General features: G+C 51.7%; 1 protein-coding gene across 1 annotated transcript in view; it reads right to left on the reverse strand.

Annotated features, from left to right (window-relative positions):
• Window positions 1-12,186, reverse strand: part of SPATA21 (spermatogenesis associated 21) — a 35,094-nt gene extending 22,908 nt beyond the window's left edge. Inside the window, exons 1-6 of the mRNA XM_043445016.1 lie at window positions 12,104-12,186; window positions 10,698-10,917; window positions 7,938-8,233; window positions 7,528-7,576; window positions 4,561-5,003; window positions 4,090-4,178 (exon numbers count right to left, since the gene is read on the reverse strand). Coding sequence (XP_043300951.1) covers window positions 4,090-4,178; window positions 4,561-5,003; window positions 7,528-7,576; window positions 7,938-8,233; window positions 10,698-10,916 — 1,096 coding nt within the window. The 5' untranslated portion in view covers window position 10,917; window positions 12,104-12,186. The remainder of the gene's footprint in view (window positions 1-4,089; window positions 4,179-4,560; window positions 5,004-7,527; window positions 7,577-7,937; window positions 8,234-10,697; window positions 10,918-12,103) is intronic.
• Window positions 12,187-13,115: the final 929 nt, after the last annotated feature.

Below are 13,115 nucleotides of genomic sequence, written 5' to 3' on the forward strand. Positions count from 1 at the left end.
TGGGAAGACCCCCTGGAGGAGGGCATGGCAACCCACTCCAGTATCCTTGCTTGGAGAATCCCCATGGACAGAGGAGCCGGGTGGGCTACAGTCCATGGGGTCACCAAGAGTTGGACAGGACCGAGCAACTAAGCACAGCCTCGAAGGTAACTTCATTTGTCTGGACCAGAGCAGAGGACCCAGAAGGATGTTTCTCAGTCCCAGGACTCTCTCAAGTTCCAGAGCAGCGTCAACTGATAGAAAAGTTATGTCCTGGTCCTAACAAGGGTGGGGCTGGTTTCACAGCTCACAGCACAATCCAGGTGAGAATCAACAGGCCTGGTGATGAGACGGGCTCCACCATCTGCTGAGAATCAGGGTTGCTGTTACACATGCTACGCTGCCTACATTCATGTATTCAAGCCTTGACACCCGCTCTGCCCACCCCCACTTGTCTTAGAATGTGACTGTATTTGGAAATAATGCCTTTAAAAAGGTGATTATGTTAAAATGAGCCCATTAATCCGACCTAAGTGGTGTCCTTAAGAGAAGAGGAAATTTGGACACACAAGAGACACCAGGGACGCACACACACAGGAAAGGCACGACTCAGGAGAAGGCAGCCACCTGCAAGTGAGGAGGGAGGCTCCAGGAGAGACCAAACCAAAAAAGAGAAAAGGAAGAATCCAAACATACCAACACCCCAGTCTGGGACTTCTAGACTCCAGAACTATGGGAAAGTAACTTTTAAGCCACCCAGTTGATGGTACTTCCTTATGTCAGCCCAAGCAAACTAATGTAGTTGCAGTAGGCAAGTCACAGCACTTCTATGACCCCCAACTTTCTCATCTATAAGATGGGCAGATAGTGTTGAACATGGAACAACAGACTGGTTCAAAATTGGGAAAGGAGTATGTCAAGGCTGTTTTAAGAATTACATGAGAACCTGGCTATAAAGAACTTAGCATAGTGCCTGGCACATAGCAGGGGTGCCCTAAATTGGTGGTATTCCTGGTGCAAGGTGAAGGTGTGTATTGTCACCCTGTTTATTAAACTTGTAGGCAGAGTACATCATGCAAAATGCTGGGCTGGATGAATCACAAGCTGGAATCAAGACTGCTGAGAGAAATATTAACAACCTCAGATAGGCAGATGATACCAGTTTAATGGCAGAAAGTGAAGAGGAACTAAAGAACCTCTTGATGAGAGTGAAAGAGGAGAGTGAAAAAGCCGGCTTAAAACTCAACATTCAAAAAATTAAGATCATGGCACTTGGTCCCATCACTTCATGGCAAATAGATGAAGAAAAGTGGAAACATCGGCAGTATTTTCTTTTCTTGGGCTCCAAGATCACTGCAGATGGTGACTGCAGCCATGAAATTAAAAGACGCTTGCTCCTTGGAAGAAAAGCTATGACAAACCTAGACAGCATATTAAAAAGCAGAAATGTCACTTTGCCAACAAAGATCCATAATAGTCACAGCTATGGTTTTTGTGGTAGTCATGTACGAATGTGATAGTTGAACCATAAAGAAGGCTGAGCGCCAAAGAATCGAGGCTTTCAAACTGTGGTGCTGGAGAAAACTCTTGAGAGTCCCTTGGACTGCAAGGAGAGCAAAGCAGTCTATCCTAAAGGAAGTCACCCCTGAATATTCACTGGAAAGACTGAGGCTGAAGCTGAAGCTCCAATACTTTGGCCACTTGATTCGAAGAGCTGACTCATTAGAAAAGACCCTGATGCTGGAAAAGATTGAAGGCAGGAGGAGAAGGGGACAACAGAGGATAAGATGATGCTTGGATTGCATCACTGACTCAACGGACATGAGTTTGAGTAAACTCCGGGAGTTACGATGTACAGGGAAGCCTGGCGTGTGGCAATACATGGGGTCGCAGGGTTGGACATGACTTAGCGACTGAACAACAACAGAGAGACAGAACAACAAGACGCCCTCCCAGAGAGGTTGTATTAATTCAGCACTTGGGACATCATAGACCTTGTAAGCCTCTGACACACAGAACTGAAATGTGGGGAAGAGGTAGGGCTGGGCTTAGGGTTGGAGTAAGTGGTGAGCTGCCACAGGCAGGCAGGCTGAAAAAGGGGATAAACAGAACAGCCTTCATTTAAGATCATCTCAAATGTAGGGTGGTTGGACCATCAGGGTAGGTAACCGGCTCTTTCCTCACCAGGCAGGGCTGAGAGTCCCAGGAGGATGCTGGGTCTCTATGCCAGCGTGTCATGCTGTCCGTGAACTTGGCTCAAGGAGGTGGGGCAATGAGTGCTGGATTTAGAAAAGCCCTCCAGAAAGGGTAAAGAGCTTTAAAGCTGAAAGGAGCGAGGGACCTCCCTGGGGGCCCAGTGGTTAAGAATCCACCTGGCAATGCAGGAGGTGGGAGTCTGATCCCTGGTCAGGGAACTAAGATTCCAAATGCCAGGGCACAGCTAAGTGCACACACTCAACTACTCAAGCCCACATATTCCTGAGTCCTCGCCCCACAACTCGAGTCCGTGCACTGAAACGAAAGATCCCACCTGGTGCAAGAGATCCTGTGTGCTGCAGCTAAGAGCCAACACAGCCAAATGAAAAACATTTTTTAAAAAAGAGTGAACTTCAAGGACCCGGCCCTAGGGAGCCGAAGAGCATATTCAGGGAAGGCAGGAGGGGCCCCCCAGCCCTGCCTGGGGCTGAGACTGTGGGGAGGAGTGCAGGGTAGAAGGAGGGCACGCACCCTCCATCCAAGGCCAGGGCCAGCCGGCTGGGTTACAGGTGTGCACAGAGGCTTAGGCCACTCACAGAGCCCAGAGGAAGCGCAGGTGCTCATCTCATAGCACAGGTACGCGGAGTCACGGGGCCGAGCTAAGGACGCTGGGGAGCAAAGGGCGCCTCGCCCAAGGTGGGCGTTCAGGCTTTTAATTTTCTTGGTGGAGGTGGGACGTGGTGTATGAGTGGGGAGCTGTGTGTAACAGGACCCTAGGGACTCTTCCTGGGACAGGGACTCTTCCTGGGACAGACCCCTCCGCACTGTGTCCTCTGTCTGCCTCTTGTTTGTAGACTTTTAGCCTCTTATGCCTTCCCGAGTCCCAAAGAATGGATTCAGTCAGAGAAGCGAGAAAATGCAGGAAGGGAAAACAGTCCAATAAGACCAAATAATACTAGTTTAGACATATAAGGTCAATGAACTTTAGTTCCTCCTCAAGGACTAAAGGGTCTTCCCTGTAGCTCAAACGGTAAAGAATCTACCTGCAACGTAGGAGACCTGACTTTGATACCTGGGTGGGGAAGATCCTCTGGAGAAGGGAATGGCAACCCACTCCAGTATTCTTGCCTGGAGAATCCCATGGACAGAGGAGCCTGACAGGCTACAGTCCGTGGGGTCACAAAGAGTTGGACACGACTGAGCGACCAACACTACTACACTACAAGGACTGTAGGTAATCTGAGCCTGTCCTCTGAGCCGTTTTGCAGATACTGACACCCCCACCAAGTGGAAGAAGTTAACCATAAGCTGCCCACAAGCACTGCAACCACAAGCTGGTTGGAATGAGGTGGATGATGTTGACGCCCAGTGACCTCACCAGCAGCCAATCAGAAGAAGGCCCACGAACTGATGAGGAACCCTGTGACCCGCTCCCTCACTCTGTCCTTTAACAGCTTTCCTGAAAGCCGTGGGAATTTGGGCCTTTTAAGCTGCCTGGACTCCTAGCTTGGCGCCTGCAGTAAACACTCCTTTCCTCGACAGCAGCCCAGTATCAGTAGCTGGGCTGTCCAGCGCACGCGCAGACCCAATGTTGGTCAGGAACGTGTTCAGGGCAGGCGGTCCTGTTAAAGGGTGAGGGGTGGTCTAGCGCAGGAGGGGGCGCTGGAGTCTTGCCTCCATCCCTCGTGGCCTCTCCAGGGGACCTAGAGTGGGCTTGTGCTGGAGGAGGCAGAAACACCTCCAAAAACAAGGTGCTCCGTTTGTTCAGAGGCAACTCGGGAAGAGGGAAGAGGGCTCACCCTGCGCCACGCGGCCAGCCCAGCGCAGGCTGGGACGGACACAGGGCAGCGGCGTGATCCGCCGGCCCATCCCCCACCCCGGACCGCCCCCCGCACCCCCACAGCCCGCCCTCACCTTCCTCCTGCTTCATGGTGAGGTGCTCCTCAGCCCTCTCCTCCCAGGTCTGACACACTTTGAGGAGGCAGCGCTCCTCCAGCTCCTGCCTGCAGAGGACAAAGCCGGGCCCAGGGCACATCCGGCCGCCCACCCCCGCCCCGGACCCCGAGAGCTGGTGGGGCGAGGGGGCAGCCGGGTCAGGGGGGTCATAGGAGGGACCCTGGGGAGGCTTTGAGAGGTCACAGGAGTCTGTGAGTGACCCGGGGGAGCGAGGCAGAGGTGAGGGGCATCTAGACGGGTTAGAAAGAGAAGCAGGGTTGGCGATGAGGAAGGGGCTTCAGCGTGAGAGATAGAGAGCCGGGAGAGGCAGGGGACGTGGAGGGGACACAGGAGGGGCAGACTGGCGCGACGCCTGGACGAGAGTCTGGAGGGGATGCGGGGGCCCTGGGGCCGCGCTCGGATCCCGACACTTTCTGGGGTGGCTCCTACCGTGCCTTCAGGCTCCTCTCCCCGCTGTGGCTCAGAACTTCTGTCCTTCTCCAGGCCAGATCCGACGCGGGCACCGGCAGGACTGCAGCGGGCCCAGGAGCTGGGCCCAGGGTCCCCGCGGGGGCGGGGACTGGCGCAGGGGCGGGCGGCCGGGCCCAGGCCGGGGTGGAGGCAGGGGCCGGGGCCGAGGCCGCAGGCAGGGTTGGACGCAGGCTGGGGGCGGGGGCAGGCACGGGGCCCAGGGCCCGGGGGCACCTCCGGCCTGGCAGGGCGCGGGCCTTGGCGGCCCTCCGAAGCGCGGCCTCCTCCTCCTCCACCTCCAGCAGGCGCCTCATGAAGCCAGGCCGGGCGCTGCCAGGGCCCTGGGCGCCCGGGGCCGCCGCGGGCTCCTGAGGCTGCTTCTGCGTGGGGTCCAGCTCCCTCGCTCCCGTGTCCACCACCTCCTGGGGACAGGACGGGCAGACGATGCGGGAGGCCTCCAGCCAGCCGGATGGTCCCGTGAGTTGCTCGCGGCCACCCGCCCCAGGGCCTCAGCCTCTCCTTCTCCTCCAGGTCCCTGGGAGCCCGCTTCTCTCTGGCATCCTCTAGACCCCTTCCCCAAGTCCTCCTGGACACCCGACCTGGGCCCCCTCCCAGCTCTCCGAGCCATGCTCTTGAGTGAGCAACTCCCCAATTCATCACTGTTTCTTTCCTCCTGTGCACTCAGCGCAGCCTGTCCAGCTCACAGCTTGCCCTCCCTGGAAGCATGCTCCCTGAGGACAGGACCGCACCTGCCTCTTTGATCCTATCATCATAGCTGCCTACTCCCACTTGGCAGGCCTCAGTCGATTCCCATCCATGTGTTCAGCAAATCTAGCACCTCCTACCTCTGTCTCTCCCAGAAAGGGGCGAGCTGTCCCCTGCCCGCCTCCACCCAGGCCGCCCTACGCAGGCTCCAGCCCAGCCCTTTCTTCTGTTCAAAGATGGAGCTGTTACCACACACCTGCTTGACCTAATGTATCAGCACTGCCCTCTCCGCCAGATTACTCCCGTCAGCATGTAAACACACTATGTTATTTTCCTTCTTTAATTTAAAAAATTTTAATTATTATTACTTTAAGGTTTTAAGCTGCGCCATGTGGCATGTGGGATCTGAGCTCCCGACTAAGGATTGAACCTGTGTCCCCTGCATTAGGAGCCTGGTGTCTTAACCACAGGACCAGAGAGTCCCTTATCTTCCTTCTTTAAAAGAAAAACTCTCAGGGCTTCCTTGGTGGTCCAGTGGTTAGGAATCTGCTTTCCAATAAAAAATAAATAAAAAAAGAATCTGCCTTCCAATACGGGGGACACGGGTTCAGTTCCTGGCTGGGGAACTGAGACCCCACATGCTGTGGGACAGCTGAGCCCGTGGACACGACTGCACAGCCCAGGCGGCTCTGTGTTCCCTCGGCCTGTGCTTTGCACCTGGACTAGTCCACGCACTGCAGCCAAGAGACAGACAGGAAAAACCCCCACACTGCAAAGCCTTTCAGTACCCTACCTTTACAGCAGAATGCCCTGAAAGATTGGCTGCGCCTGTCTGCTTTCCTCCCATCTCCAGGCTGGCGTCTGGCCCTGCTCCCCAGCCAGACTCCTGCAGGGCGGTGATCAGCTCTCTCTCCTCAGAGCCGAGCCCTCAGCGGTGCTAGACACGCATGCCCACTCTGTCCCTCTGGGAGGGCTTTCCTCTCCAGACCCCCACCCTCCTCAAGGCTGGCTCCCTCCCTGAGTGTTCTGCAGCCTCCTTCACTGACTTCCTCACTCTTGATCCATTTCTGTTGGTTCTGTTTGTTTTTGTTTTCTTTTGGGGGACCGTGCCACATGGCATGCGGAACACTTCCCTGACCAGAGATTGAACCCACGTGCCCTGCATCGGAAGCACAGAATCTTAACTACTGGACCACGAGAGAAGTCCCTACATTTCTGAATATGGTGGAGACCAGTGGTCTGTCCTCAGATGCCTTCCTGCTCCATACACTCTCCTAGAGTGTACCCCTGTTTTCCTCATATTTACATCTCGCATCCTGACCTCTCTTTCCTCCCTAACTCCAGACATACGCCTGGTATTTCTTTCTGTTTGTCCAGAACATGACCAAAGCAGAACCTCAAGTTCTTTCTGTCTTCTCCTTCACTAGTGTCACTTGGGCCCCAGACTGAAAGCCTCTCTAAAAAAAAAAAAAAAAAAAAAAAATTCTCTGGGCTTAGATTGTAAAGAATCTGCCTGCAAGGCAGGAGACCCAGGTTTGATCCCTGGGTCAGGAATATCCCCTGAAGAAGGGAATGGCTATCCACTCCAGGATTCTAGCCTGGAGAATTTCATGGACAGAAGAGCCTGACAGCCTACAGTTAAGGGTTGCAAAGAGTCATACACAACGGAGTGACTAACACTTTCACTTTCAAAGTCAACTTACGGTATTAGTTTCAAGTGTACAACATAGTGGTTCAATATTTTTGTAAATTATACTTCCTAAAAGCTCTTTTGATTACTCTTTCTCCAACCTACCTTTCCAATAGGCAGATGATGACTGAGTGTTCACAGGTTGCCCAATCAAATTAAAGAATTAGGAATTGAGAGAGCTGTTGGAGGTGGGGATGACTGGGAGGGGATGGGAGTCTCCCAGGCATTCAGGGAAGCTTTGGGTTGTGTGCTGTGACTGATCAGCTGGCCAGCAGAAATCTGTGCCAATGTGGAAAAAACCACTGTGGCCTGGGGTGAATTCGCGGGCTCCAGAGTGTAACAGCAGCCTTGACCCACAACCAAGATGCACACATGTGGGCACACACAAGCACATGTGTGAACACACACATGTGTGCACACTCATGGAAACACGCAGGCACAGACTCACACCTTCCCCAGTTTGACTGTGAATACTGCCCCATTTCTGCCTCTTTCGTCTTTGTCCTGATCTCCCCCCGCCCTGTTCCCTTCCCCACTGTGGTTCTACTTACAGGTGGACGAGCAGGCCCCGGTGCTGGCTGGATCTCCACAGCCTCGTCTCTAAACAAGGGAGAACCCCTAGGTGAGGGGGGTTGCAGCTCAAGGCTCGCCCTCGCAAGGCCTTCTCTCAGCTCCAGGACACTCAGATCCACCGCCGCAGTTTCACCCCCTGGGCTTCTGCTCTCAGAGGGGCTCCTCATTCTTGCACGTCCCTTGTGGGGACTTGGCCGGTAAAGAATGGTCCATGGGGCAAAGAATTATGTACTAGAGCTACTATACAGATGGGGAAACGGGGGTTCGGGGGGCACGGTTTGACCAAGGTCTTACATCGCATCAAGAGCTGTCAGGACTAGAAGTCACCTCCTCTGGAACTAGCAGAAGAGCAGTCTTGTTGGGGTCAGGGAGGGGTGGGGTGCCTTACCTTGCTTTGGGTGTGTCGGGTCGTGGCATGGGTGGTGGGGCAGTGTGAGCTGTCTTTCCCTCCAGAGTTGCCGTAGGCATTAAGGACTCTACTTCCTGGGAACTGTCCTCACGTCCCCCTGGGCCAGGCTCTGGCAGAGCCCCCTGTGGCCCGATGGGTGGGGTGTCCACCTCCTTGGGGAGCTTGTCCTCCAGCTTCTGTTCACAGCTGTCCAAGGTGCAATAAGGCTCTGTCGGCTGCACTGTGTCTGACTCATTGGCTGCCACGTGACCTGGGATGGGCTCACCCTCTGGGTCCTGCCAAGAACAAAGACATCAAGATGGGGAGCCCCATCCTGGCTCTCAGGTGGCCCTCAACACTCACCCAGAGACCAGCTGACAAACAGTTACTCTGGTCTAAGCACTGCAAGGATTACCTTACTGAACTCTCCCAGCACACCTAGAAGTTTCCCTAAGCAGGGGTCAATTATGCCATTGTGAGGGATGAGGAAACTGAGGCCCAGAGGAGGCGTGGCTTACCCAAAGTCATAATCCATGCTTCTCTGTGCATGTAGGATGGGAGCCTGGGAAAAGTGAGGCGATCCTCTTTTCATTTTATTTATTTATTTATTTGCCACACTGCATGGCATGTGAGATCTTAGTTCCCAGACCAGGAATCTAACCCATACCCTCTGCAATGGAAGTGCAGAGTCTTAACCCCCGGACCACCAGGGGAGTGTCTGACACAATCCTCTTTAAATGGGATTTCTCAAGGGGTGTTTCAATGAACAAGAATCCTTCATGGTACTCCCCACAAAGGAGATTTTTATATTAACTGACTTCAAGACTTTAATAAGTTGCTATAGTCAAGACAATGTGTGGGACTTCCCTGGTGGTCCAGGGGTTAAGACTCCATGCTTCCACTGCAAGGGGCATGGGCTCAATCCCCAGTTGGGGGAAGTCAAAGTGAAAGTCGCTCAGTCATGTCCGACTCTTTGCGTCTCCATTGACTATACAATCCATGGAATTCTCCAGGCCAGAATACTGGAATGGGTAGCCTTTCTCTTCTCCAGGGGATCTTCCCAACCCAGAGATCGAACCCAGGTCTCCTGTATTGCAAGCAGATTCTTTACCATCTGAGCCACCAGGGAAGCTCGGGAGAAAGCAGAGTCTCCAAAAAACGGTGCTGGCATGACTGGACAGCCATATGGAAGAAATGAGCCTCAATCCAACACTCAGACCACATACAAAAATTAACTCAAGCTGGATCATAAACCTAAGTGTTAAACCTAAAATAATAAAACTTCCTGGAGAAAACACAGGATAAAATCCTATGTGACTTCAGGTTAAGTAAAGATTTCTAAGAAATAACACCAAAAGCACAGCCATAAAGAAAAAAATGATCAAATAGACTTCATCAAAATTAAGACTTCGGTTCTTTGAAAGTCACCATTGAGAGAATGGAAAAGACAGTTGACTATTCAATTAAAATGATGCACAAAGTATTTGAATAGACATTTCTCCAAAGATACATAATATGTGCCTATAAACACATGAAAAGATGCTTGACATGTTTAGTCATTTGGAAAAGAAAATAAAGACCACAATGAGATTCCACTACACACTTACTAGAATGCTTAGAATTAAAAACAGGCCATACCAAGTTTGGGGGAAGATATGGAACAAGTGGAATTCTCATACATTGCTGATGGGGATGTAAAATGGTACAACCACTTTGGAGAAAAGTTTGGCAGTTTCTTAATAAATTAAACATACAGATACCATATGATTCATTGTACTCCTAGGCATTTATTTGCCCAAAAGAAATGAAAGTATCTGTACACACAGACATGAATGTTTCTATAAGTCTTATTTGTAATAGTCGAAAAATTGAAACAAACCAAGTGTCCATCAATAGGTGAAAGAATGAAGAAATCAGGTTTTGTTTGTTAATTTCCACAGAACAGCAAAGTGATTCAATGATATATATATATATAAACACACTTTTTCATATTCTTTTCATTGTGGTTTATCACAAGATATTGAATATAGTTCCCTGTGCTATAAAGTAGGACAAGAAATTGTGACCTATCCATATAATGGAATAATACTCAGCAGCAAAAAGAATAAAGTATTGATCTACACAATAACATAGCTGAATCTCAAAATATTCATGCTAAGTGAAAGAAGCAAGACCAAAAAATGGATACTTATGCTTCCTTTTATGGAAAATTCTGGAAAATACAAATTCACAGCTGCAGAACACAGGTCAGTGGTTGCCTGGGGCTTGGAATGAATGGGAGAAGCGATGACAAAGAGGCACAGAAAACTTTTTTGGGGGGGGATGACAGATGTGTTTATTTTCTTGATTGCAGTGATGGTTTTGTGGGTATACACAAGTATCCAGAACAATAAATAGTACACTTGAAGCATGCACAACTGTGTATCAATTGTACCTTATGAAGCTGTTTTTTTTTTTTTTTAAATCCTTAAACCTTAAAATAAAAAATAAAAGATATTTTATAGTCAAATACGTTTGGGAAAGGTGCATACTGTAACTACCTCTTGAAGGGTCCCACAGAGCTCAGCAGCTAAAAAACAGCTGCTAGAACATTCTAGCATAAGAAAAAAAAAATTGGGCTTTGTTAAACCCAGCATGTCCCCTTTTCAATTTTACCCAGAAGCCCCATCTCCTCCCTGCCTCTAACAATTCCCTGCTCCCTCACCTCCCCTGCGGGTCAGCCATTCCATCCCCTCCTGCCTGGGATTCTGTGGACATTACCTGGTGACTCTCAGGGCCCTGACCCTCCACTGACCCTGGGTTCCCCTCGCTTCCCTGTTGGTCTTCAGTCTCTTTTCCTGAGCCCTGCTGCAGCAGCCCCTCCTGTGTTGCAGGGGCCCTGTTGGGGGGCACCCCCAGCTCACTTCCTGGCGTGGGCGGATCCCGGTCTGCTTGCAGCTCCCTGGGCCCTTCCTGGGGGACCCAAGGTAACGCCTTCATCCTGGAGAGAACAGACAAAGGGATACTTCAGCTCCCAAACTGAGGCAGGGTTTTATATTTTTATACCTCTTTGTGGTACCCACACAGGGCTAGGCACACCACAGGTGCATGCTTAATGCCCAGGAGAAAGAATGAAGGACTAACATGAATTCCTCCAACCACAAACACTTTGATGTCAATGTTTAAGAGGATTAGGATTTAATATTTTCATTATTACTTGTTGCTTTTTAGAAAAAAAGAAAAATCAAGGAGAACTGGAATTCATAGTGGTGGGTAGACTTGAGCCTTGGATCATCAAGCTAAAGTTGACAGGTTTGGATTTGAATCTGTGTCGATCTGATCTCACTATAATATTATGGAGTATTTCCTCCAGGCTTCTTCCTTAAGGACATACATACATATTTTTGATGGGGATTAGTTTAAATATCACCTTCAAATAATTGCATACTTTCAGTTATATTGTGAATACAATTTTGCAATATTTTTTCAATTAACAGTATAATCTAAATTTTTCCCATGCCCAAAATCTTTCATAAACATGTTTTTTAATGAAAGCATAAAATTCTCTATTTTATAGATAATCATAATTCACTTAACCATCCCCCTATTGTGGGCATTTAGCACACACTGGGGGTTTCCCTGGTGGCTCAGCGGCAGAATCCGCCTGCCAGTGCAGGTTCTATTCCTGGGTTGGGAAGATTCCCTGGAGAAGGCAACGGCAAACCACTCCAGTATTCTTGCCTGGAGAATTCCATGGACAAAGGAGCCTGCCAAGCTACAGTCTGTGGGGTCACAAAGGGTCAGACAGGAATGAGTGACTAAACAACAACAACAGCACACACTGACATTTAAAATTTTTTTAGCCTTTAAAATAAGGTGCCAGGAGAAATCTTTGCACATAAAACTTTGCCTGAATCTTCACTTCTTTCCTTAGGACATATTTCTAGAAATACATCAGGTTAAAAGCAGTTTTTTAAACACAGTCCGAAGCATATACTAAAGGGGCAATAGGTATTCCCTGAGGGTTTTTGAGGTTAAACAAGACACATAAATGCCCCTTGAACACTACACGTCACAGAAACTTGTGGCCTAGTTGGGGAGCTCAGACAAAAGACCAGCACACATAATTATTCAGTGTGAGTCGCACTATGAGAAAAAGTACAGGAGGGGTGAGTGGGCAGACCCACCTTAGTCTGGGGTTCCCGCCCCTCTCCCTCCCCACCGGGTGGGCCACAGGGGGCTTCTCTCCTGGACCTGCTCTCTGGGAAGCCCCCAGCTCACCCTGGTCCTGCCGGAGGCTTCTGCACCTGGGGACTGAGCTGCGGAAACCCCTCCTCTGACGTGGCTCTGTGTCCGGGCCCGGTCTCCGGCCCGCCCAGGGCTGGTGAGGGCTGCGGGCCACTGTCCATCGCTTCAGCATCTGGAAACACAGCCTAGAACAAAGATGCCCACGGCCCCGGCTCAAGGAACGGGCCACTCTGGAGGGATCCTGCCACTCCCTGGGCTCATCCTGGCTTCCGGGAGGGGAGACCCCGCGCCTCACGGGGAAGGAGACCCCGTCCCTCACAGGAGGGAGAGTCCGTCTCTCACAGGGGCGAAGAGACCCTGCGCCTCACATGAAGGGAGACCCCGCGCCTCACCGGAGGGGAGACCCCGCACCTCACGGGGAAGGAGACCTCGTCCCTCACGGGGGAGGAGACCCCGCGCCTCAGTGGAGGGGAGACCCCGCGCCTCACGGGAAGGGAGATCCCGCGCCTCACATGAGGGGAGACGCCCCGCACCTCACGGGAGGGGACACCCCACGCCTCACGGGGGAGGAGACCTCCGCCGCTCACGGGAGGGAGAGTCCGTCCCTCACGGGGCAGACGAGACCCTGCGCCTCACATGAAGGGAGACCCCGCGCCTCACGGGAGGGGAGACCCCACACCTCACGGGGAAGGAGACCCCGTCCCTCACGGGGGAGGAGACTCCATCCCTCACGGGGAAGGAGACCCCGCGCCTCGCGGGAGGGCAGACCCCGCGCCTCACCGGAGAGGCGCTGAGAAGATGCGGGGAGGAGACAAGAGGCCGGGAGGGGCCCAGTCAGCACCGAGGGCGCCACAGGAAACTGGAGCCCTAGCGGTACCTTGGTCACCGCGATCCTGACAAGGAGAGCTCAACGGAGCACCTGGGGGGACTTCCCCGGCGGTCCAGTGGTTA

Source organism: Cervus canadensis, chromosome 24, assembly GCF_019320065.1.
Source record: "Cervus canadensis isolate Bull #8, Minnesota chromosome 24, ASM1932006v1, whole genome shotgun sequence".
NCBI classification, from domain to species: Eukaryota; Metazoa; Chordata; class Mammalia; order Artiodactyla; family Cervidae; genus Cervus; species Cervus canadensis.